Source organism: Musa acuminata, chromosome BXJ3-3 (genome assembly GCF_036884655.1).
Source record: "Musa acuminata AAA Group cultivar baxijiao chromosome BXJ3-3, Cavendish_Baxijiao_AAA, whole genome shotgun sequence".
In the NCBI taxonomy this organism is placed as follows: domain Eukaryota; kingdom Viridiplantae; phylum Streptophyta; class Magnoliopsida; order Zingiberales; family Musaceae; genus Musa; species Musa acuminata.
In genome coordinates this window covers 28,088,105-28,111,187 of record NC_088351.1, presented here as the reverse complement: position 1 = coordinate 28,111,187, position 23,083 = coordinate 28,088,105, and the positions used below count along the sequence as shown (strand labels likewise).

General features: G+C 38.3%; 1 protein-coding gene across 2 annotated transcripts; it reads right to left on the bottom strand.

Moving 5' to 3' along the window:
* Positions 1 to 15,525: 15,525 nt before the first annotated feature.
* Positions 15,526 to 20,220, bottom strand: LOC135633616 (uncharacterized). Of its 2 annotated transcripts, none has more exons than XM_065143285.1 (7): positions 19,445 to 20,220; positions 19,099 to 19,201; positions 18,455 to 19,023; positions 18,113 to 18,215; positions 17,239 to 18,020; positions 16,052 to 16,156; positions 15,526 to 15,955 (listed from the first exon to the last, which is right to left on the bottom strand). In XM_065143285.1, exons 1-7 carry the CDS (start codon positions 19,934 to 19,936, stop codon positions 15,890 to 15,892), a joined length of 2,220 nt encoding a protein of 739 aa, XP_064999357.1. In that variant the 5' UTR covers positions 19,937 to 20,220; the 3' UTR covers positions 15,526 to 15,889. The 2 variants fall into 2 exon arrangements, with proteins under 2 accessions (XP_064999357.1, XP_064999358.1); XM_065143286.1 differs by having other exon boundaries at positions 15,527 to 15,955; positions 18,455 to 19,005; positions 19,445 to 20,218.
* Positions 20,221 to 23,083: the final 2,863 nt, after the last annotated feature.

Sequence of the window (23,083 nt, the reverse complement as noted above, 5' to 3'; positions counted from 1 at the left end):
AATCATGATTTAAAATGCTATGAGTTGTTGCTAAAATGATAAATGTTGATGTTTTGTATCATGAATGCTCTAAATGATGATTGTTTGGTATCATGATCAAAATATTGATAAATAGTTAAAAATTTTAGTATCATGTATGATATCCTCATAATGTTGATTGATTTATTCAATATCGTGCATGAATGAATATAAGGTTTTTGAAAATGTGTATATTCTAATTTGAAAATATGATGATGCACAAATAAGATTAATACTTACCTTTGTCATAATTGATGTAAAAGGTCTTCCCTTCTTTTTGACAATGACAAAGGGGGAGATAGCTAGTTTGCACAAGTCAAGAAGATGCAAAAACTTGATTGCTAGCTTGCCTATCTTAAGTAGCAAAGATTGCTAACTTGCTTATTTCAAAAAGCAAAAATTGTCTTCGTGAACATCACTATCTTGTCTATCTCAAGAAGCAAGACTTGCAACTTACACATTACAAAAGGAAGCAAGAATCAATAGCTTACACACTTCTACAAGAAAGCTATCTTGTATTTGCTTTCGAAATTTTTGCTAGCTTGTATAATACAAAACATGCTAACTTGTTACGGAAGCAAAATTGCTAGCTCAAACATTGCAAAGGAAGCAAAAATATGCAACTTGCATATCATGAAAATTGCTAGCTTGTAGTCTAAAGAGAAGAAATTTGCTAGCTTGTAACTTGCATATCATGAAAATTGCTAGCTTGTAGTCTAAAGAAAAACAATTAGTTGTTATCTTAAGAAAAGCAAATATGCTAAACTTACACATCTTTAATTGCTAGATTGCATGATGATAAAATTTGATACTATGTTTTTCATGCAATGTATGGAACTTTTTATTTCTAAACACATAAGAGTAGGTACTTCTCCTTTTTGTTGATGACATAGGGGGAGAAGTATATTCACGACTTAATGCATTGAATTGAATATTTTATATATTTGCATGATAGTTTAAATATTTTTTCATAACATGTGATGAATGTTACTTGGATTTGGGATAATCCAAGTGTTCTATCAATGACATATTGATAGAGGGAGTTTGGTTAAACTCCGGGGAGTTTAGGTTAACTCCGTTAGTCATCAATTAGTTGTCATCATAAAAAAGGGGGAGATTGTTGAATCTCGGATTTTGATGATGAAACTAATTGATTGTGTTTAGATGTTTAACTGCATTTTGAGTGATGCAGGTCTACTCGATCAGGATTAGACAATTGACGCAGGAGGAATTGACGTTGCGCCGGAGGAGATCACGTCAGGATATTGGACGGTAGAAGGCTTCGGACGTCGGGCATCGGGCCAAGGAGAGTGGAATTGCGCCAAGGATATCGGGGTTGCGGAGGTCAACCGCCGATTGGGCAACAAGCCGCAAGAGAGGATGATGCGCTGAAGAATCGGATGAAGCGCCAACCAATGACATGCCGGGCAACGGAATGTCGATTCGCGTTGTAATAGTTGTCTAGATCGGAGTAGAGTTTTAGTTTGTGTGTGTAGGAATAACTATGATAATGAGAAAGATATAAAGCGAAACAAAGTGCGGAGTCAAGCGTGAAGGATTCATTGGGAGTTCGAGAGTTCGACGGAAGTCCGAAGGTTCGTCGGGAATGCTGCCGGAACTAGCCGAGAATGAGTAGGGAGCTTGCCGAAGGGTTTTTCGGAAGCTCACCGGAAGGTTCGTTGGAAGTTCGCGGAGCTCACCAAGAAAGATCGGAGCTTACCGAAGAAGCTCATTGGAACTCGCCAAGATCAAATCGTGAAGTCTAGGAGCTTGCCGGGAGTCCGCAGAATGGTTTCCGAGAGTTTATCGGAAGACCGTCGGAAGTTCGCCAGAAGCTCGCCGAAAGAAGTCTTGACTTACGAACTTTGTAATAGCTTAGAAAATGTCTTTAAATTCATAGTTAGCACATTAATTAGGGTTAGGATTAGGTGTTAATCCTATAACCCAAGTAGGGGCCAATTGGGCCCAAGTTCGGACTAGTTTGGGGCAAGATTAAAGCCCAACTAGTGGGCTGAAAACACTGTAGGCGGTGGCACCGCCCAGTGCCCGAGAGCTGGGCGGTAGCACCGCTTGGGCTGGGCGGTGGCACCGCCCAGCACTATCAACGTCTGACAGTGAGAGGCGGTGGCACCGCCACTGACAGGCGGTGGCACCGCCAGCATCGGGAACTCCATGAGAATTCAAATTTGGAGCCCAAATTTGAATCCTCTTGAGGCCTATAAATACCCCTCAAATCTCAGCTGAGATAACAACTTTTTGAGCAGCAAGTGTTTGAGAGAAAGGCCCTAGAAAAGTCTTAGATAGTCTTGTTTTCAATTTGCTAGTGTTCACCTCCTTCTTTCTTGCTGAAAATCTGTAAGAGAGTGAACCGCTTGTAAAAGTTGTAAGAGGGGTATTCACTCTTCCCTTTCAAGAGATTTGCTAGTGGAAGGTGGGAGCCTCATCGAAGAGGGGCCTCGCAAATGGATGTAGGTCACTTGACCGAACCACTTTAAAAACGGCGTAATCTCTGGTTTGCATTTATTATTGTCATTCACATTACTACAAACCTTCTTACTTGCTTTGTTTCATCATTATCTTTGCTGCTCAACTTTACGAATACGCTTTCAAGTTAATCATTTCTGATTCCGATTTTTATCGTACGAAAGATTTTTCTAAAACCGAAGTTTTAATCCGCTGCACTAATTCACCCCCCCCTCTTAGTGCCGCTTCGATCCTAACAACAACAACAAGGGTAAAATCACAAATGCGACCTAGATACAATCCTGTTTAACTTTTCAAGAATTAGAAGCATATGATTCCCAAATTCACATATCCTTGGATTTTCGAACCCATCAATTTCATCCTTTCATAACCTTCTAATTTAACTCGTATCATGAAATGACTAACTCTGTCATGAACTTGCAAGACTTATCAACTTGAAGAAACTATCACAAACATGTGTACGACATTGAGAATGTGCACATTAAAAATCTACCTTGATCGAGCCAAAGTCCCTATCTTAAAATGAAAATTCTTACGTAATTATGTAAGTAAAGTTGATTACTGGGAATGAAAACTCTCCTCAGAAAAATTCTCAGATCAGAACAAGTGTTCACCAGGCGGTGGCACCGCCCCAGCTAGAGGTAGCACCTCCAGCTGTCACGTGTTGCAAGCGGTTGCACCGCTCCAGCCAGAGGTGCAACCGGCCGCAACTCTGCCCCTTTATAACTCTAGCTAGGGCCGGCGGTGAAACCGACCCCAACTCATTTCCTTCCCTCCTCTACTCTCCTAAGCCTCCTCCATCCCCATTTCCCCCATCTTAGCATCCCAAATACCCTTCATTTCGAAGCAAAGCATCAACATTCCTTCCCTTGAAGATCCCTCTCTTGAAGATCACATTAAGGTACTCTCTAAGAAGCCCTTAAACTCTGTTTCTTGATTCATTTACTTTTGCTCATCACTATTATTCTAAACAGCAGTAGTTATGGGATCTAGAAGATCCTCAAGGGACAAAGGAAAGAGGAGATTAGTAGAAGACTTTGATTCCACCCTTTTCGATTCAAAATACCATGCTGAAAATTTTTCCTATTTTGAACTTAGGAATGTCAACAAGGGAAAATACGTAGATTTAAGTGAGCTAAGAGGATTAGAGACAATCCAGTGGTTTGCAAACTTAGATCTACTCCATATCTTACAAATTAATGAACCCATCTATCCAAGACTAGTAAGATTGTTTTACAACAACATACTAGTAGATGAAGAAGAAAGGATGTCCACCTATCTCTTAGGACAACATATTTCAATTACAGATAGATTCATTTGCTGCGACATGATAGGCATTCCTATGATAAGTAGAGGACTTTACTTTAGAGGATCATGGGATGATGAAAATGTTGGAACAACATACGTTGAAGCCCTACAAACAATTTTTGCCAATCCGAACTTAGAATTTGTTCCTAAAAGTTGTGAACATTTACTACCTCTAAACACTAAGGTACTTCATCACATCCTAACTAGCATCATTCTTCCTAAACAATATCATCATGATGAAGTAAGCCAATTAGAATTAGGAACTATGTATATGATCATGAAAGGAAATGACATATGTCTTGGTTATCTTATCCAACAAAACATGTTGGAACTATATAAGAAAGACATGATGCTCCCATATGGTGGTATAATAACTAGAATAATGAAAGCCTATGATATTCTAATACCACCGGAAGAAGAAGTAATAAAAGTAGATAGATTCAGCATAATTAATAAAAATCTACTTCATCGATTAAGATGTTTTTATAGAAACGGTAACTGGGTTAGAATGCCAAGAAGAACTGATCGCTCTCAACCTGAACCAGAACCGAAAACACCAGTCTTTAGGGGTACCCAATCTCCTCCGATCTGTCCCTTCGAGGAAACACATCCGGTTGAGCAAACTCACACATCATCTATCAAAGATATTGGGATTCGAACAAAGACAAGAACGGTTTGAACTTCGACAAGATCAAATCCTAACTGAGCTGCAGCAAATTCATCGACAATTTGACTCTTTATTTAGGCACTTTAACCTTCCACCTCATGAATGAGCTTGTATAAACACAATCATCCGTTGTTGTTATAAACTCCTCATGGACTTTGTCCTTGATATGGCATGTTGAAAACTCCTTATATTACTCGTCATGAAGGACTTTGTCTTTGATATGGTTACCTGATATGTTGTAAACTCCATATGTTACTCTTTACCTTGATCTGTAAGCATATGCAAAGTTACAAACATCTCTTGTTGTTTATTGAAACTAAATGTTTTTGAAAATCAATAGCTTACTCATATCCGAATGCATGTAAGAGTTCATCTTATTTTCGGTTTGAATACTCCTGTACACTCTTATGAAAACTTTTTGAAAAATGAGTTTCCTCCTTCAAGCAACGAACTATAACATAACAAGGAGAAGAGATATTCAAAGTATTATATGTGTCATGCCTTCTTTTATGAGCTCGATAACCTACTGGAATCACATCTACCATGCTTTTTGATAATGCTACCATGCTTTTCGTTGATGACAAAGGGGGAGAAAAATATGAATCCAAAAAATATGAATTGATATGGTTGCTATTACTGATGTTGATATGGTTGCTATCACTGATGCTATGATTAGGCCATACTTGCATCACCAAGAAATATATGATTGCCATATGCCCTGTATCAAGATATCAAACAAATATTTGCATCGTACGAACTGATATCTTACCATGTGATGCAATGCTACACTTGCTAAAATATTCGAAATGTGTACATCATGTAATGATATCAAAATCTTGCTTCACAGCTTTACATGTCGATATCTTACAATACAATGAATTGCTACAATAACCATCATTCAAATGTGTTAATGTATGTCAAGCCTTAACATCATCTTCAAAGAGATACATTATGATAGGAATCATGATGAGAATATGTCTCTTGAATTTATAAAGTTTTAAATTCAAGAAGTATGGCATATAGACAGGGGGAGTTAAGGTTAACTCCATTATCAATTGATTGTCATCATCAAAAAGGGGGAGATTGTTGAATCTCGGATTTTGATGATGAAGTCAATTGTCATTTGTTGTCTAATGTATGTGTTGAGATAAGTGTGCAGGATTAACTACGATGAAAGTAAGACATGCAGCAGGAGTTGCGCCGGAGTCATGACAATGATCACGTTGGGAGTTCGATGGCTCGACGGAAGTTCGGACAGTCGTCGGAGGTTCAGCGGGAACAAATCCGAGAAGTCCAGAAGCTTGCCAAAGGAGCTCGTCGGAACTTGCCAAGTGGATCGTCGCAATCCAGGAGTTTGTCGGAAGTCCGCAGGAGCATCACCGAGGGTTCATCGGATGATCGACGGAAGTTCGCCGAAAACTCGCCGGAAGAAGCGAGTGACGCACCGAAGTAAGCTGCAGAATATGTCTTAGGAAATAATCGTAGTTAGCACTTTGATTAAGTTAGAAATGGGAGGTGATCACATTAGCTTAATCCTAGGGAAATTGGGCCCCTGAAGAACTCAAACTGGGTCGAATGGTTCAACCCATTCGGACCCAAGTTGTTGTGGGAGGTGCAATCGCCCAAGCAGGGAGGTAGCACCACCCAGGCTATGTCTCCCAGCGAGACTGGGCGGTGCAACCGCCCCAGCCAAGAGGTGCAACCGCCCAGAGGCTCAGTCTTCGAGCTCTGCCAGGCGGTGCAACCTCTCCAGTCATGCGGTGCAACCACCTGAGCTCGGTCCTCGAGCTCTGGCAAAGAGGTGCAACCGCCCCTGATAGAGGTGGCACCGCCCAGAGGCTCAGTCTTCGAGCCCTGCTAGGTGGTGCAACCGCTCCAGTCAGGAGGTGCAACCGCCTGATCCCGGAATTCCGGGATTTGATCGTTTTGAGCTCCAAATTTGAACTGGGTTGGGGCCTATAAATACCCCACCCATTCAGCACTGAAGAGATACAGACCTACACCGAATTCTTGATATTTTCTGTGATTCTAAGAGCTCAAATTTGTGTAAAGTCCAAAAGTTCTCCTCTTTCTGTTCTTCAAGTCTTGAATTGTAAAGAGAGGAGAGAAAGGTTCTGTAAGGGTTGTCTCCTGAGCCTGTCAAAAGGAGTGAAACTGTAAAAGGGCAGTTGGCCTTCGCCTATTCAAGGAAGGCCTCTAGTTGACGTCGGTGACCTCGTTGGTGGAGGAAGCCAAAAGTGGAGTAGGTCAAGACTGACCGAACCACTCTAAATCTCTGGTTTGCTTTTATTTTGAGCACTTTATCATTACTGCAAACCTCCTACATAGCTACTGCTCTCTGCGCTTTTACAAACAAGTTTCTAAGTTCTGATCTTTCCGAATCTGCATTCAAACGTAAATCGGTGTTTTCGTATGATCTTTACATTGCAGTTTACATTTACGTTTTGATTCTATTTATAACTGCAAACTGTCTTCTGCGCTTTTACGAACGAGTTTCTTTGCAGTTTACGTTTACGTTTTGATTCAATTTTTAGACGCAAACTGCACTTAGACGCAATCTGCGCTTAGACGCAAATAGCGCTTAGACGCAATCTGCGCTTATACGCAAACTGCGCTTAGATGCAAACTGCGCTTAGACGCAATCTGCATTTATATGCAAACTGCATTTAGACGCAAACTGCGTGAACTGCGCTTAGACACAAACTGTGTTTGGACGTAAACTGCACTTAATCATAAGTAATCTTAGAATCGGCTTTTGCATCAAAACAGTTTTTATCAAACGAACGCAGCTTTCGTTTTCAATCGCTGAATGATTTCCGCTGCACTAATTCACCCCACCCCCCTCTTAGTGCTCTCGATCCTAACAGTAATTATAAATTTTGTACTTTTATTTTGTTTTCTTTTACTTAACCTATGAAAAGGGATGAGAAATCAGTCAATAGATCATGTTTTTCTGTGTAAGTAGAGCGAGATCAAAATTATGTTTTTGAGTTTACTCATGGAACTAGAGTGAGTTTGATAGTTATCATTTTTTTATTATTATAATTTTCTTTTCTCTCTACCTCTCTATTAAAAAAAAAATCTATTGTTACTCATCCTAAATCAAATTAGTATTAAAGCTTTTGGTTTAGCCAATATATTCTATCATGAATATTGATCTATATCTCAATTACACGACACTTGAGATGAAGCATACGACGAGGAACCAATCATATATATCTATTATTTAAATAAATTTGATTAATTTAGATGTTCTTTTGCATATCATTAGAGGATTGTTATCTTCTTTTTACTACTACTATTATTATTATTATTATTATTATTATTATTATTATTATTATTATTATTATTATTATTATTATTATTATTATTATTATTTATTATTTTCAATTATTTTATCTTGTTAATTATTTTCAATTATTTTTAATTATTATTATTTAATTATTTAAATAATTCTGATTTTGTTAATTATTTTATCTTCAATTAAGTGTGTTAAACTCTTAAGTCTTATCATTTTTGTTATCCTTTATCTCAGGTAAATTGCTTGAATCAAAAAGACAACACTTGTATTGGACTCCATGTGCAGCATATTATATTGATTTAATGTTGGAAGATATTGGAAAGATCTTAGAAATCAAGAAAACCTTAGAAAGGGCAATTTTTGTTGTTGGATTTCTTTATAATCACATTGGGGCTTTGAATATAAGGAGAGAATTTACAGGGAATAAAGAATTAGTGAGACATGGTGTTACCCGATTTGCTACTTCATTCTTGACATTACAGAGCGTGCATCATCAAAAACATACTCTGAGAAATATGTTTACCTCTGAGAAATGGGTGACAAGTAAATGGGCAAAAGAAGCAAAAGGCAAGAGGGCTGCTGATATCATCTTAATGCCATCCTTTTGGAATCATGTAGTTTATATATTAAAGGTAATGGGCCCTCTTGTTCGAGTCCTTCGGTTGGTGGATAATGAAAATAAGCCTCCAATAGGATATATTTATAAGGCTATGGATAGAGCAAAGGAGACGATTAAAAGATCTTTTAATGAAAATGAAGAAAAATATAAGAAAATCTTTACAATCATTGACGAAAGATGGAATTGCCAACTTCATCGTCCCTTACATGCAGCAGGATATTATTTGAACCCTGAATTCTTTTATAAGATTAAATATGTTGGATTTGATGCAGAAGTTTTGGGTGGGTTATATCAGTGTGTTGCAAGATTAGTTCCCAGCATTGAGGTTCAAGATAAGATTATTCATGAATTATCTTTATATAAAAATGCTGAAGGTCTTTTTGGAATTCCAATTGCCGTTCGATCCAGGACAACTACCTCTCCAGGTATTAATAATTTGATATAATTAATTTCATATATATTATGTTACTATGTTATTGCTAATAATAACATAAATTTTGCAGCTGAATGGTGGAGTCTATTCGAAAATTCCACCCCGAACTTACAGAAATTTGCTATCAAAGTACTTAGTTTGACATGTAGTGCTTCAGGTTGTGAGCGAAACTGGAGTGTCTTTGAGCATGTAAGTATTACTAAATATTTTTATTTTAATTAATTTATTTATTTAGATATATGTATTAATATATTTTTAAATTATATGATATGACAGATTCACTCGAAGAGAAGAAATCGGTTAGAACATCAACGATTGCACGATCTTGTTTACATAAAGTATAATCAAGCTTTGAAGACTCGTCATGATTTGAAAATTAGATTTGATTCAATCTCATTGCAAGATATTGATGATTCAAATGAGTGGTTAGTAGGAGAAATGGGTGCTAACTTGCAAGATGCTGAAGACGAGCTTGTATTTGAAGATGATAGATTGACGTGGGGAGATGTGGCAAGAGCTTCAGGTGCTGGAGAATTACAAACATATACAAGACAGATGTCAAAGAGAAAAATGAGTGCAAAAGCATCAAGCTCGGCTCCTGCTATTGTTGAAGACACAGAGAATGAAACATATCTTGATGAAGAGGAAGGAATCGAAGAACAAGAGGAAGAAGACGAATTCAATGAAGATGATTTGTGTGAAAATAACGATAATATTGATTATGATGAATGACTTTGATTTAAATTTTAATGTTTTGAATTTTGAAACTTTTTGTTAATGTGACATTGTGATTTTGTATCTTAGATTTTCTTAATTTAATAGCATATTTTTATTTAAAATTTTAAATAACTATATTTATTAATTATATTATATATTTGTATATTTTAGCGCCTCGCTTCGCTCGGGCGAGCGCCTAGCACCTCGGGCGTTTTTGGACCTTGGCGCCTTTTGGCGTCTAGCGCTTTTTAAATCACTGATGCGGAGGAATATGTTCGAACATGCCTTACTTGCCAACAAGACAAGTTGGAGCAACGGAAGCCAGTGGGACTTTTGGAACCGTTGCCCATACCAGAAAGGCCATGGGAGAGCATTTCCTTGGACTTCATATCAAGCTTACCACCTGTAGGGGGACTCGGATCGATACTCGTGGTGGTTGATCGGTTTTCAAAATATGCAACTTTCATTGTTGCTCCCCTACACTGTTCAGCAGAGGAAGCGGCCAAGCTGATGATGAAGGATGTAGTGAAGTATTGGGGAGTCCCGCACAATATCATTAGCGATCGAGACGCTCGGTTCCTGGGACGATTCTGGACCGAGCTATTCAAATTGTTGGAGTCAAAGTTATTCTTCTCTACAAGCCTCCACCCCTAGACGGATGGCCAGACTGAAAGGATAAACTCGCTCTTGGAGCAATATCTCCGGCACTACGTGAGTGCCAATTAACGAGATTGGGTGAAGCTGTTAGACATTGCTCAATTCTCCTACAACTTGCAACGGAGCTCTGCATCCAACAAGAGCCCCTTCGAGATTATCACAGGACAACAACCGTCGACTCCGCACACCATGGCAATTGGGTATACTGGGAGTAGTCCATCAGCCTATCATTTCGCAAAGGAGTGGCATCGAAATGCAGATATTGCGCGGGCTTACTTGGAGAAGGCGGCAAAAAGGATGAAGAAGTGGGCAGACTTGGGAAGGCGACCGCAAGAGTTCAAAGTTGGCGATTTGGTGTTGGTAAAGCTCCAACCAGCATCACTCCAATTCTTTAGGAACATAGTCCACAAAGGATTGGTGCGCAAGTATAAAGGGCCCTTCCCAATTATCAGCAAGGTAGGCAACGTCTCTTACAAGTTGCAGCTACCGGCGTGGTTCAAAATTCACAACGTTCTTCACGCCAGCAACCTAAAAGCCTACCACTCGGATCCGCAAGATGCTTCCCGAAGTGTTCCAACTCGGCTACCTCCCATCACAGCCTCCTACGAGAAGCGAGTGGAAACCATTCTAGTGGACCACAAGATAAAGCTACCCAACGGAGCTGAGCAGACAGAGTCCTTGGTGAAGTGGCGAAAGCTTCCCCGAACTAAAGCCAGTTGGGAGCTAGAAGACGCCCTGCGACATGAAGAAGTCATCAACAACTACCAACAAGCGTCGATGAGGGCGTCGACAGTTTAAGTGGGGGAGAATGTCACGAACAGTCGTCGCGCACACGCAACAACTCCGTTCAACGAACCGTTCGTCGCTCACACCTGCATGTACAGCTGCTTGACAGCATGTTTTCTCTTGGTTTTGGGTCATTTTGCTTGTAAAAATGTAAGTTCGAACAAGCTGCAGCGTTACAAAGCGACCGCTCACCGAACCGAGCAAAACAGCCCCAAAACAACCCAAAACAGCTCCGTTTTCGCGTGTCGCGGGAGGGTTGCGGTAATCTGCCTCCGCTCACCAAAACGTCAGCCATCTCAGCCCCTTTGAACCCCCGGGTGGCATAGGGCTGGATGGGGCTTCGGTTATATACCGGGCGTTGAACTCTCTTTCGCAAGTTCGCACGTGGCCTTTACAAGAACTTGTTTTCGCGCTTGGGACCAGGTGAGCGGTTGTTTGTGGGCTTGCAGCTGTTCGTTCATCCTTCTAAAGCCTTGTTTTCTCCCTCTCCCTCTTTTCTCTTGTGCACGCAAGGTGCTCGCTGAATTGCTTGTAAAGTTTCCCCTTTTCGCGAGACTTCGGGACTTGTCCATTGCTCGTTCTTTCGAACTAACCAACTTTCTCTTTTACAGGTCCTTCGGGACCTGTGAGAGGTTACAAGTAGGCTGATCCTTGCGGAGCAATATCGCAAGGGCGAAGCGTGACTTAGGCAACGCAAGCTAAGTTCACGTCTTTGCCACAAGGGTGACTCGCGACTTAGGCAACGCCGGCTAAGTTCGCATCTTTGGCCGCAAGGGTGCCTCACGCCTTAGGCAATTCCAGCTAAGGCCGTGACAGTTCTTTGCAGGATTACAGAGTGGCAATTGGTCAGGTTTTTTGGTCACTGCATTGGTAAAAAAAACCCTTGAAACAAATGAGAAAGCCTGGTTTTTCTCTACTGTCACACCAATACCCAAGATATTTCAAGATGCTTATGTACCCACTACACAGTACGTCATATACTTCCTTAAAGTATCTGATTTATAAATAATAACTAGCAAACAACTACACATCAATATTTGGGGATACTTCATGGATAGTCTGGTCACTGGTGAATGCTTCATGGTGATAATTCTTGGAGGACTTTGTTCTCAGGCAATTTCTTAGATGACTTTGTTATTATGAATGTTAATCTTGAAATAAGAACAAGATGTCAGATATGTTGTTTAATCAGTCTAAGCATCATAAATTATCTAAGTCAGCAATGATTTGTCCATCTTATTTCCTTTCATTATAACTTTACTTTTCTTCTCCACAACCTAGAAGTATAATGTTATGAAAAAAGGAGTTCCTACAAACCAAGGTTTTCAGTTTTGAATTCTGGACCCATGTTGGTTGCTAGCAAACCAGTACAGGTCTGGTATGCACCAGTACACCAACACTCGGTATGTCGATGCATACTATAGGACGAACCCACTAATTGTTCCCAGAATTCTCTGCTTCTTAAAGTGAATTTAAGGGAAAATTTATCATTTGTTACACATAAGAAAAGGACAGGAAAAAAAAACTAAATAAACACAGTATACTAGTCATCCAAATTGAAACATAACAAGATGCATGTAAGATGACCTGCAGATGGTTCCAATCCACAGCGCATTTGATTCTGAATGACCAAAAAATAACAGAATTATTGGAATAAACTTCGATCCATATTAATCCTAGGTCATATTAGATTGGCAAGCGTAATACAATGTGCACAAATATTGTACAAGAATGTAAATGGTCCTCATTACAAGCATAGCACAGAATTTTCTCAATGAGTCTAATAGATATTCATATTAATAAGATATACCCTTATCATCGGAGTCAAATTTCCATTGTAAAATGGTTGAGCCATGATTAAAATTTCTAGTGAAACCAATCAAATTAGTTCAGTGTTGGTCAATTTTGGATGGAAGTGTTGAGTTCAAGAAACTTTATTGACTAAATTTAATCTAACCTAGTTTCTCTAAAGGGTTGCCATAGAATTTTCATTGTTTGTAGCTCAAAGACTAAGAAAATTTTGGATTATGTAAGCCAAAAGTTTAAGCAAACTTCATCTTCTCACTGCATGGTGCTGCCATTAAATTATTTCCTCCTATTTAGTCTACACTATGATCTTCCTATGAAATTAACACACTGACTTATTATGTCACGAATGACCCATTATTTGCTCATCAAAGTTTGTAGAATCTACCAACATCATTCCGAGGCTAAAACGTCGATCGGCAGCTGACTGGTAAACCAACTTAGGGAACTATTAGGCAGGTTACATAACACTTCCACCAGTTAACGTACCCATCATCAATCACACTGGTAACCCGTAATTCACCACAAATACTTGTACGTTGAATACAGCATGTCGAGAACATTTCGCCGCAAGGCAAACGAAAACCTCAAAATGAAAAAGAAAGGGTTTTGGTCGGGGAAGAGCTTACAGGCCTCGAGGAACTGGTTCTTGTTGACCGTGTCGTCCATCCTAGGCCTCAATCTGGACTGCAACTTCGCCGTGAATCTCCCAGCCGCCGCCTCCACGGCTGCCTCCTCTTCGCTGAAATCGAAGACGGAGAGATCCTTCTGCGACGAGCCTCTCATCACGGGACCCAGATGTACGCCGACGGATCGCCCCTCAGAAGCCCGAAAACCTCAGAAGCAGTCATCGCTGGTCGATCTCTCGGGGGCTGAATCTGAACAGAAATCGTCGGCAGAGGACCAGAGGAACTGCTTGACGAACGGGCCGTCGCGCTTTAATGAGCCCTAAATTCACAGGGCCCAAAATGTGTGTGTCTGAGAGAGAGAGAGAGAGAGAGAGAGAGAGACCGAAAGCTCGATTTAATATTGCATATAATAAACTCGTGTCGATTTTGCCGCCGTTTCAATCGACTGACTATGCCGTTACGACCATTATAACGTTCTTAATGGACTAACGATACCGTTATAAACTATATAGTGTTACTATATGTGACGTGAATAAATATTTATCCAATAAAATAATATATCGGTTCTTGAATCATAATAATAGGAGCTGAAGCTGAGGAATACAAATAACTTAATGCGAGACTCGGATTACCAGCATGTAGATCAATTCAGTCATGTAAAGGTGGATATATATATGTATACATACTTTAAATCCTAAACCCCTATAAATATTAACTTTAAATCATTTAACTATTGTTTAGTAAACTTCACTGATGATTTAATCAGGATATATTTGTTAGTATTTAGATTTTGAATGGATATGTATGCAATTAAGTAACATTTTTGTTTTTTTATTTTTATTAGACTTTTTGAATTTTGCCAGTAATAATTTCAAATATGTTTTTTTTAATGTACTGACAAAACTTTTTAATTTTGACCTGTACAAATATCTGCCACCCGATCAATTTTATATATCTCTTATTTAAATAAAATTAATTAATTTTAGAGTTACTTTATCTATGGTAAGTTATCTGAATAATTTTGCTTTAATTTTCTAGTTTACTCAAGGAAAAAATATTTAAAAAATAAATAAAAAATTAAATTATAATTATGATTGAAGATTTCAAATCCTTATCGAAGTTTTTGTGAAGATCGATCTTTAGGAGAATGAAAGCATATATCTGCCCATCGAATCATATATTTGATATGATGTAATTATAAATTTTGTACTTTTATTTTGTTTTCTTTTACTTAACCTATGAAAAGGGATGAGAAATCAGTCAATAGATCATGTTTTTCTGTGTAAGTAGTGCCAGATCAAAATTATGTTTTTGAGTTTACTCATGGAGCTAGAGTGAGTTTGATAGTTATCATTTTTTTATTATTATAATTTTCTTTTCTCTCTACCTCTCTATTATAAAAAAAATCTATTGTTACTCATCCTAAATCAAATTAGTATTAAAGCTTTTGGTTTAGCCAATATATTCTATCATGAATATTGATCTATATCTCAATTACACGACACTTGCGATGAAGCATACAACGAGGAACCAATCATATATATCTATTATTTAAATAAATTTGATTAATTTAGATGTTCTTTTGCATATCATTAGAGGATTGTTATCTTCTTTTTACTACTATTATTATTATTATTATTATTTATTATTTTCTTTTCTCTCTCTACCTCTCTATCACAAAATTTTTTTTTGCTTTTAGTCGTCCTTATATCATGTCTTTGCTGTTAATGTCCATTAAGTGTAAATAATTCATAACAACATTCGGTGCCAAGCTATATAAACTAGAGTTTGCATTGAGAATGTAACATTAAGAAAGAGGTGGATATCTAAATCATATACTAGAAGTGTCTGCCATAAGAAACATGCATACAAATCCATCGATCCAGATAAAATTAACTGACTTGACAAATTAGCAAAGTTGAAATATCTGAGAGCATAGCTGCAGGATTAAACTGAAGATTTGTGGCAATAAAAACTTAAAAGCTGTAGATTATATGGATATTAAAGTTGCAGATAGATTATAATTTACCCAAAAATCCATAAAATTATGCAATTTATTCCTCAGCCTTTCTTCATTGCAACATAGAGAACTTGAATGTTCTTCAACTTTAGACCTTTTCTCAATCCAGAATTTTAAAAAGTATACATATATATAGATAAAACTTGTACTACATAACTGGATGTCATCAATCCTGAGGATTACAAAACAACTCTAAAGTCTTTGAAAACTCACTGGTTTCTACTTATAAGACGAAGAAAGAAAGAAAGAAAAAAAAAAACTTGAAGACTTCAAAAGAATTCTCAAGACACATCTCTGCAGAGGATTTGACTGTAACTATGGTTTCTCCAACAGATGGGTAAACTATGCATTACAATATGTTCGAAGAGATCGTTATACTTGCAGAACGAAGAGATGAATCAAAGGCACATAGAAATTGCGTTAGATTTGCCTTTCCCTAATTTTTTATTCTTGCTGATCTCCTGGACTTGTCCTTTCTTCAACACTTCCAGCAAATGTCACTCTTGGACCCTAAAGGCAGAGTTTAGGAATCAGGTCAATCCATTTGATGAATTTATTTGTGAAAGATATCAGTTTTATCTCTTATGCCAAAGATAGAGCTCTTACAGGAATCCTGCAGTGAACGTTTAGATCATTAAACATTTGCTTGCTACGGCTGTTTGCTATCTTTTCTGCCCTTGAGGCTCTCTGACATGCTTGTTTCAACAGTTCCTGATTTAAATATCAAGTAGTAATTATACATGAAACAAATAGCATGCATATGACAAATGGACAGTCCCAGGAAAATGCATTGGAAGAATGCATGGATATAAAAAGATTCAGTACACAAGTGTTCCAAAAACAATGCTTAAATATAGAGCAATGAAGAGTCCATTTGTGAAATGCAAACAAACAAAAGATAACCATTACACAAATAGTAATGAATATTACCTAATTATTATCGATCACAGCACATTTATCAAATGAAAAGAATATGTGACATCCACAAATTGATCAAGAAGCCAAGCGCCATATAAATGCAAGAACTCAACAGGCTCCTTTATATATCAGATATGCCTCATTATTCATCGGACCAGATCAGAGCGAGAGAATTCAGGTATAATTGTAATCTCAGCTGGATCCACATATAAACAAAGTCCCACATTGGGCATCTAATTCTTTCTTAAAGAGAGAAAAAGTCTAGTTAATTTTATGGAGTAACCCATACTAACTAACCTACAGTGAGCAGTAAAGTAGCAATCACAACATTCTGTTGTATGACAAGCCCATATCACAGAAATAAATTTCTTATAGAGACGACCCTTGCCTCTTGCAAATAAAGTTATCATATCTGTGTATTACTAGTCATGGAATTATCCTAACAAAATATTGCAATGCTAAATCCTTTTTGTTTTCTTAATGATCCAAATTACTTCCATCTCACTGATAATTTTATCTTTCTGTGAAGTCACTCCTGGAAACACAATTATCTCAATTTGGCCATGCTACATTAATGTTTGATGAGAATCATTTCCAGAATCTTGTGAAGGTTACATTAGCTAAGACTGCTCACTCTCTCTTTTTTGAACAAAAACAAAAGATTGTGCTGCCCATTCATTTCATGATAATGAAATGCTAGTATTTAGAAATTTTCGATAATATTCTTACTCCTACAACATTTCACACAATCCCAACTTTCAGATGTAACTAAAAGTAAAAGAATATTGCATGATAGTCCTGGGATCAAATTTAATTCATGCTTGACCACATTGGAAGACTGTGCTGGTATTACAAAACACAGGAGATGATGTTACCTGATTGAGTTGAAGAAGCGCACAGGTCCTGGTGCCTTCATAGGTAGGTATGATAGACTTCTCAACTAGATTTCTAAGCCCTGCCAGCTCCTTCACCAGACCCAAAATTATTTCATCTGCATCTTTCATCTGCTTTCTCGAGAAGTCAAATGCATAATTCGCATGAATTCGAAATGTAACACAATCCAAACACATGCAAATCCCTTTGCAGCTTCTGGTGTGTTTCTTCAGAATCCCCTTTCTAGGAGCAAGGGCATGCCTTTCCAAGGAATGAATGGATCCCAACAGAGATGTCCTTGGAAGAGACTTCCCCCTGACGTCTGACAGAGGACCTATCATGTTGCAGCTGAATTCAGCTTTGCTTGGCAGGAATGGTCGAGCTAGCACATTACCAGCCAATTCTTCCTCTGACAAAGATTCACGAACAGCAGGGGAAGAAATAGATGGATTGCACAGAAGCTTAGATTCAAGAATGGGATCATGAAGACAATCTTCAGATTTAATCTCCTCAAATTCCATTCCGCTTTGATTGCATAAATTGGACGTTGTCACCTCCAAATCATGAAGATCCCCATTTGAAGAACTCTTGTTGGGGCTCATGTTAATTGGGCTTTCAACAAAACCCAAAGTTTCACATGATTCAACAGTCACAGAACATCTTGAGCTTTCAACCAAATGTTGGTCTACGGACAATTTCCCCTCAGTAGGTAATGAAGTTGTTTCTTCCACAACCTTTTCCACTTTAACTGGGTAATCCTTGCAAGAAACTACTCGTGTGCCACCTATTCCAATAAACTTTATTAGATTTCAAGGAGACAACCATACACATTACAAAATTACAAACTGATTGGCAAGAAAAACCATACGACATTACCTGAATCAACTTTTGTGATATTCATAAGATATGGCAGCAGCCTTCTGTAGCTAAAAGAACTTGAATTTCGATATAGCTTTGAGCGAGAACATCGAATCAGTGCCTAAAGAACATCACTGTCAGCTAACTTCTTTTTCTCACTAAAAAAGTTAGATTACATAGATTGAGCAGTCAAAATGTAGCCAGATAAAATCCTAATTATGCCAAATTAACATATATGTAAGTGAAAATGATAAAACTCAAAATTAAGTCCCAAATTTTACTCAAGAAATAAAAGACAATAAATGTAGACAAATGAATACTAGGAAATTGTATCAATGGTGAATACTAAATGCGACTCACCGGGCTGCTCTTGCAAGGATCAGCCAACTCCATCTTTACATCAGCAGCGATGACCTCCGGAACACTCAGTACCGTTTGATCCTGGCTCATGTTTTCAACTTCCATGGCATTTTCATCATCAGGTGGTGTGCAGTGGATCAACTCCTCGGATCCATCAGATGGCTTCATGACTTCCTCTAATAATGGTTCCCGAATGGCAGGGGAAGAACAAGATGGACTGGGCATAAGCTTAGATTCAAGAAGGGGATCATGAAGGCAAGTTTCAAACTTAACCTCATCAAATTCCAGTCCTCTTTGGTTGCATAAGTTGGTTGTTGTCACCTCCAAATCATGAAGATCCCCATTTGAAGGACTCTTGTCGAGGCTTATATCAATTGGGCTTGCAACAAAACCAAAAGTTTCACTAGATTCCATAACTACAGAGCATTTTGAGCCTCCAACCAAAAGCTGGTCATTGGAAAATTTCCCCTCTGTAGGTACTGAAGTCATTTCTTCAGCAACTTTTCCCACTTTAACTGGATAATCCTTGCAACAAACTACATGTGCACCACCTATTTGAAGAAGCTTTACTAGACTTCCAAGTAAGATTATTACCTATTATAATACTACAAATTGACATGCAAGAAAAAACCATGTGAGACTACCTGAATTATCATTTGCAAGACCAGTAAGATATGGCGGCAGCCCTCTATAGCCAATAGAATTTGGATTTTCGTATAGCTTTGAGTGAGAACAACAAATCGGTGCCTGAAGTACATCACTGTCAGCTAACTCCTTTTTTTCTCACTGAGAATGTTAGTTACGTAGATTTAGCAGTAGAAATGTATCCGAATAATTTCCTAATCATACCAAGTTAGTATATATATATATGAATCAAAATGACAAACTCGAAATTAAGCCCCAAATTTTAGTTGAGAAATAAGAGATAATAAATGCGGAGAAATGGATACTAGGAAATTGCATGAATCGTGACTGTTAAATGAGACTCACCAGCCTGCTCTTGGGCGGATAAGTCGAGTCCGCCGTTACGTCAGCGACGGCCTCCGGACCACTCGCTGTTGTTAGATCCTGGCTCACGCTCTCAACTTCCATGGCATTTTGGTAAACAGGTGGTGTACAGTGGATCAACTCCACCTCAGGACCACCAGATGGCTCCACGACCTCATCAGCTCCTCCGCCCGCCAGCTCGATCCTCTCCGCCTCTTCCTCCGCAGGATCGATCGATTTCTTCCCACCCTCAACAAACTTAATCGCGTCCCTCTTCACGGGAGAGGCCTCCGGGGAGATGACTCTCTTAACAGCGGCAGCGGAGAGGCGTTCGGATGAGGGCGGTGGGGAGATCGAGTCGAGGCGGGGGCGAGGGCCACGGCTGGGGTCGGGGCGGACGCGGCCGGACCGGTTGCGGTGGACGAAGAGCTCGGATCGGCTTCGGGTGAAGACGCCGGGCGTCGGGGAAGAGCCTCGGGTTTGCCTCTTCGCCATGGCTTCGGCTTCAAGGACTAGAGAGAGAGGAGTCTGGAGGGAGAGGAGGGAGGAAGCTAGAGGAAAAGGTTGGACGGAGGGAAACAAAAAGGCTATGGCGGGAAGCGGAGTCGCGATTGGCTCAATATTTAGTTAGTATGTCATTATGTTTGAGCTAAATGGGCTTTACGTAAGTGTTGATTGGCTATATATAATTGTCATCGCGTTTGTCCTTCAGTTGCTCTTCGAGATAAAGGCTACTTTACATCGAAGTACAACGTGCGTCTCGGAAACTTAATGGTCGTCATATTGTTGAAAATGGCGGAAGGGTGATTCGTCCGAAAAGGATGCAGTAGGTATAAGGATTATTTGCACCAATGTGGTGCAATCAATCATCACGATATATTAGGAGTTTTGATGCATATGTTATGGGTGAATGTACCAAGATGAATTATCCCATTATGATGTGTTTAATACTTTAAATATTTTTATCTAAAATAGACACATTGAACATAAAAAGATGTCTTACTGGATCGATAATCATCGATTGCTTTAATTGCTTATGTATTGGATGAACGATTCATATATATATATATATATATATATATATATATATATATATATATATATATATAAGAAAATCATTCATCCAATTGAAAGCTTTTCTAATGTTATGGCACTTAGGACAGTGACATTTACATAAGAAGATTGCAATCAACATTATATTTTCCACCTTTCAAAATTTGGAAATATCTTAAATAGTGTTTTACCTTATTTAATTTGATTCATTTCATAGTATTGTATTCAAAGTAAGGGAATGGCTTAGATCCGCTTCCATTTTTGTGTGGATGTGTTAGGTAAGAGATTAAGAAAATTCTAGTTATAGCTTTTTGCCCTATTTGGATTAATATATTTCTTTATTTATAATATAAATAAAAAAATAATAATTAAAAATATGTTTCTTTAATTATATGAGCTTGTTGAATCTTGGATTTTGATGATGAAACCAATTAATAGTGTTTATCTGATCTGCATTTTGAGTGACGCAGAAAGCTTCGATCAGGGAGAGACAAATAAGGTATGAAGAATCATGTTCGATCGGAATGGAACATGTTAAAAGATTTGTTGTCGAGCTGAATGATCGATCGAAGTATCAACAGAAGACCTCGAGCCATGGGATCGGGCTAAGTGGAAATTGTGCCAAGGAAATCAGAATTGTGGAGGTCAACTAATCGATTGAGCAATATGCCGCAAGAAAGAATAATGCATCGAAGAATCGAATGAGATGTCGATGAACCAATGACATGCCGGACAACATTTGATTTATCTTTATAATAATTATCTAGATCAAAGTAGGTTTTAGGCATAATTGGGTTAGAATTGGGCCTACTCAATTAGGGGTCAATTTAGCTCAAGTTTGGGTTGTGTTGAGCCAAGGCCAAAACAATGATCCAACATATAGAACCATCAATGACACAATCTCTGAGACTATATCAAGCGGTGGTACTACCCAGACTCAATCTCTGAGACTATCAGGCAATGGTACCGCCCAGACACAATTTCCCAAGCGGTGGCACCGCCAGATTGGGTGATGGTACCACTCAGTGTCAATGCAGCATTGGTGGTGGTACCGCTCAGCACTAGAGATGGTACCGCCAGTACCCAAAAGACTTAGGATGAGATTAGTTTTAACTCTATGTTTGAACCCATTTGGAGCCTATAAATACCCCTCTCATCCCTGGTTAACATAGATAAGCACAAAGAGCTTAAAAGTGGGAAAACGCTATTACAATCACTTGATATCCCCTTCTCTAGCTCTAAGTTTAGAATTCTGTTTAGGGAGGAGTGAGTGCTTGTAAAGGTTCTCTCGTAAACTTGTCAAAAGGAGAATTGAGTATAAAATGGTAGTTGATCTTCGCCCATTGAAAGAAGATCGGTAGTGGAAGCCAATGGCCTCGATGGAAGAGGAATCGAGAGTGGATATAGGTCACAATGACCGAACCACTATAAAAATCTAGTTTGCATTTACCTCTTACTAGTTACCTTTATTACAAACTGAATTCTTACTTATACTACTATTTTGTACGTTTTCAAAGTTAAGCATTTCTAATATTGATTTTCATCAAACGAAAATAATTTTCGAACTTACGTCCATTTTATCTGTTGCATTAATCACCCCCCCCCCTCTTAGTATTATTCTTAATCCTAACAGTTGGTATCAGAGCCATGTTTTTCTCATTTGGTTTAATACATAAGAGAAATAGCTTTTTTCAGCTTTCAAGAGGGTTACTCTATTATTCGTCCTCCTATGTTCAATGGGACGGACTACACTTATCGGAAAACTTAGATAAGAGTTTTCTTGCTTTTGTTGAATCTTGATTTATGAAATATTATCGAAAATAGATTTCAAAAGTCTTCTCTTCCGATGAACGATTGAAATAATTTCGAAAAGAAGACATTCTCTTTGAACGTCAAAGTTATAAATGCTTTATTTTGTGCTTTGGATAAAACTGAATTTAATTGAGTTTCTATTTATGAAATAGTTTTTAATATTTAGCATACACTTGAAATCACACACGAAAGTACTAATACAGTTAAATATTTAAAAATTAATTTTTTAATGCATGATTTTGAATTATTTCAGATGGAACCAAGTGAATATTAGGATTAAGAGTGGCACTAGGGGGGGGGGGGGGGGTGGGGGTGAATTAATACAGCGAAAAATTCTTCGATTTTTGTATAAAATATTTTATACGTTCGATGAAAATCGAATCAAAAGATGGCAACTTAAAACGTATGAGAGCGTAAGCAAGAGGAGGAGGAGAAGCAGTTTGCTATGAAATGATTTGCAGTTAAAGTAAATTGCACTTATGAAAAGCAAACCAAAATTTAGAGTGGTTCGATCAATGTGACCTACATCCACTTTCGGATTCCTCCTCCAATGAGGTCTCCAGCATCCACTAAAGGCATTCCTTCAATAGGTGAAGACCGAACACCTCTTTACAGCACTTTCTCTTTTTCTCGGATTTAGGAGATGAACCTTTACAAGTCTCACTCCTCTTTCTTGGATGGTTACAAGGCTAAGAGGTGAAGGAGGAGAACTCTAATTTTTACAATACTTTAAGACTCAAGAACACAAGATTATGCTAATAGGTTTCGTGCCCTTTC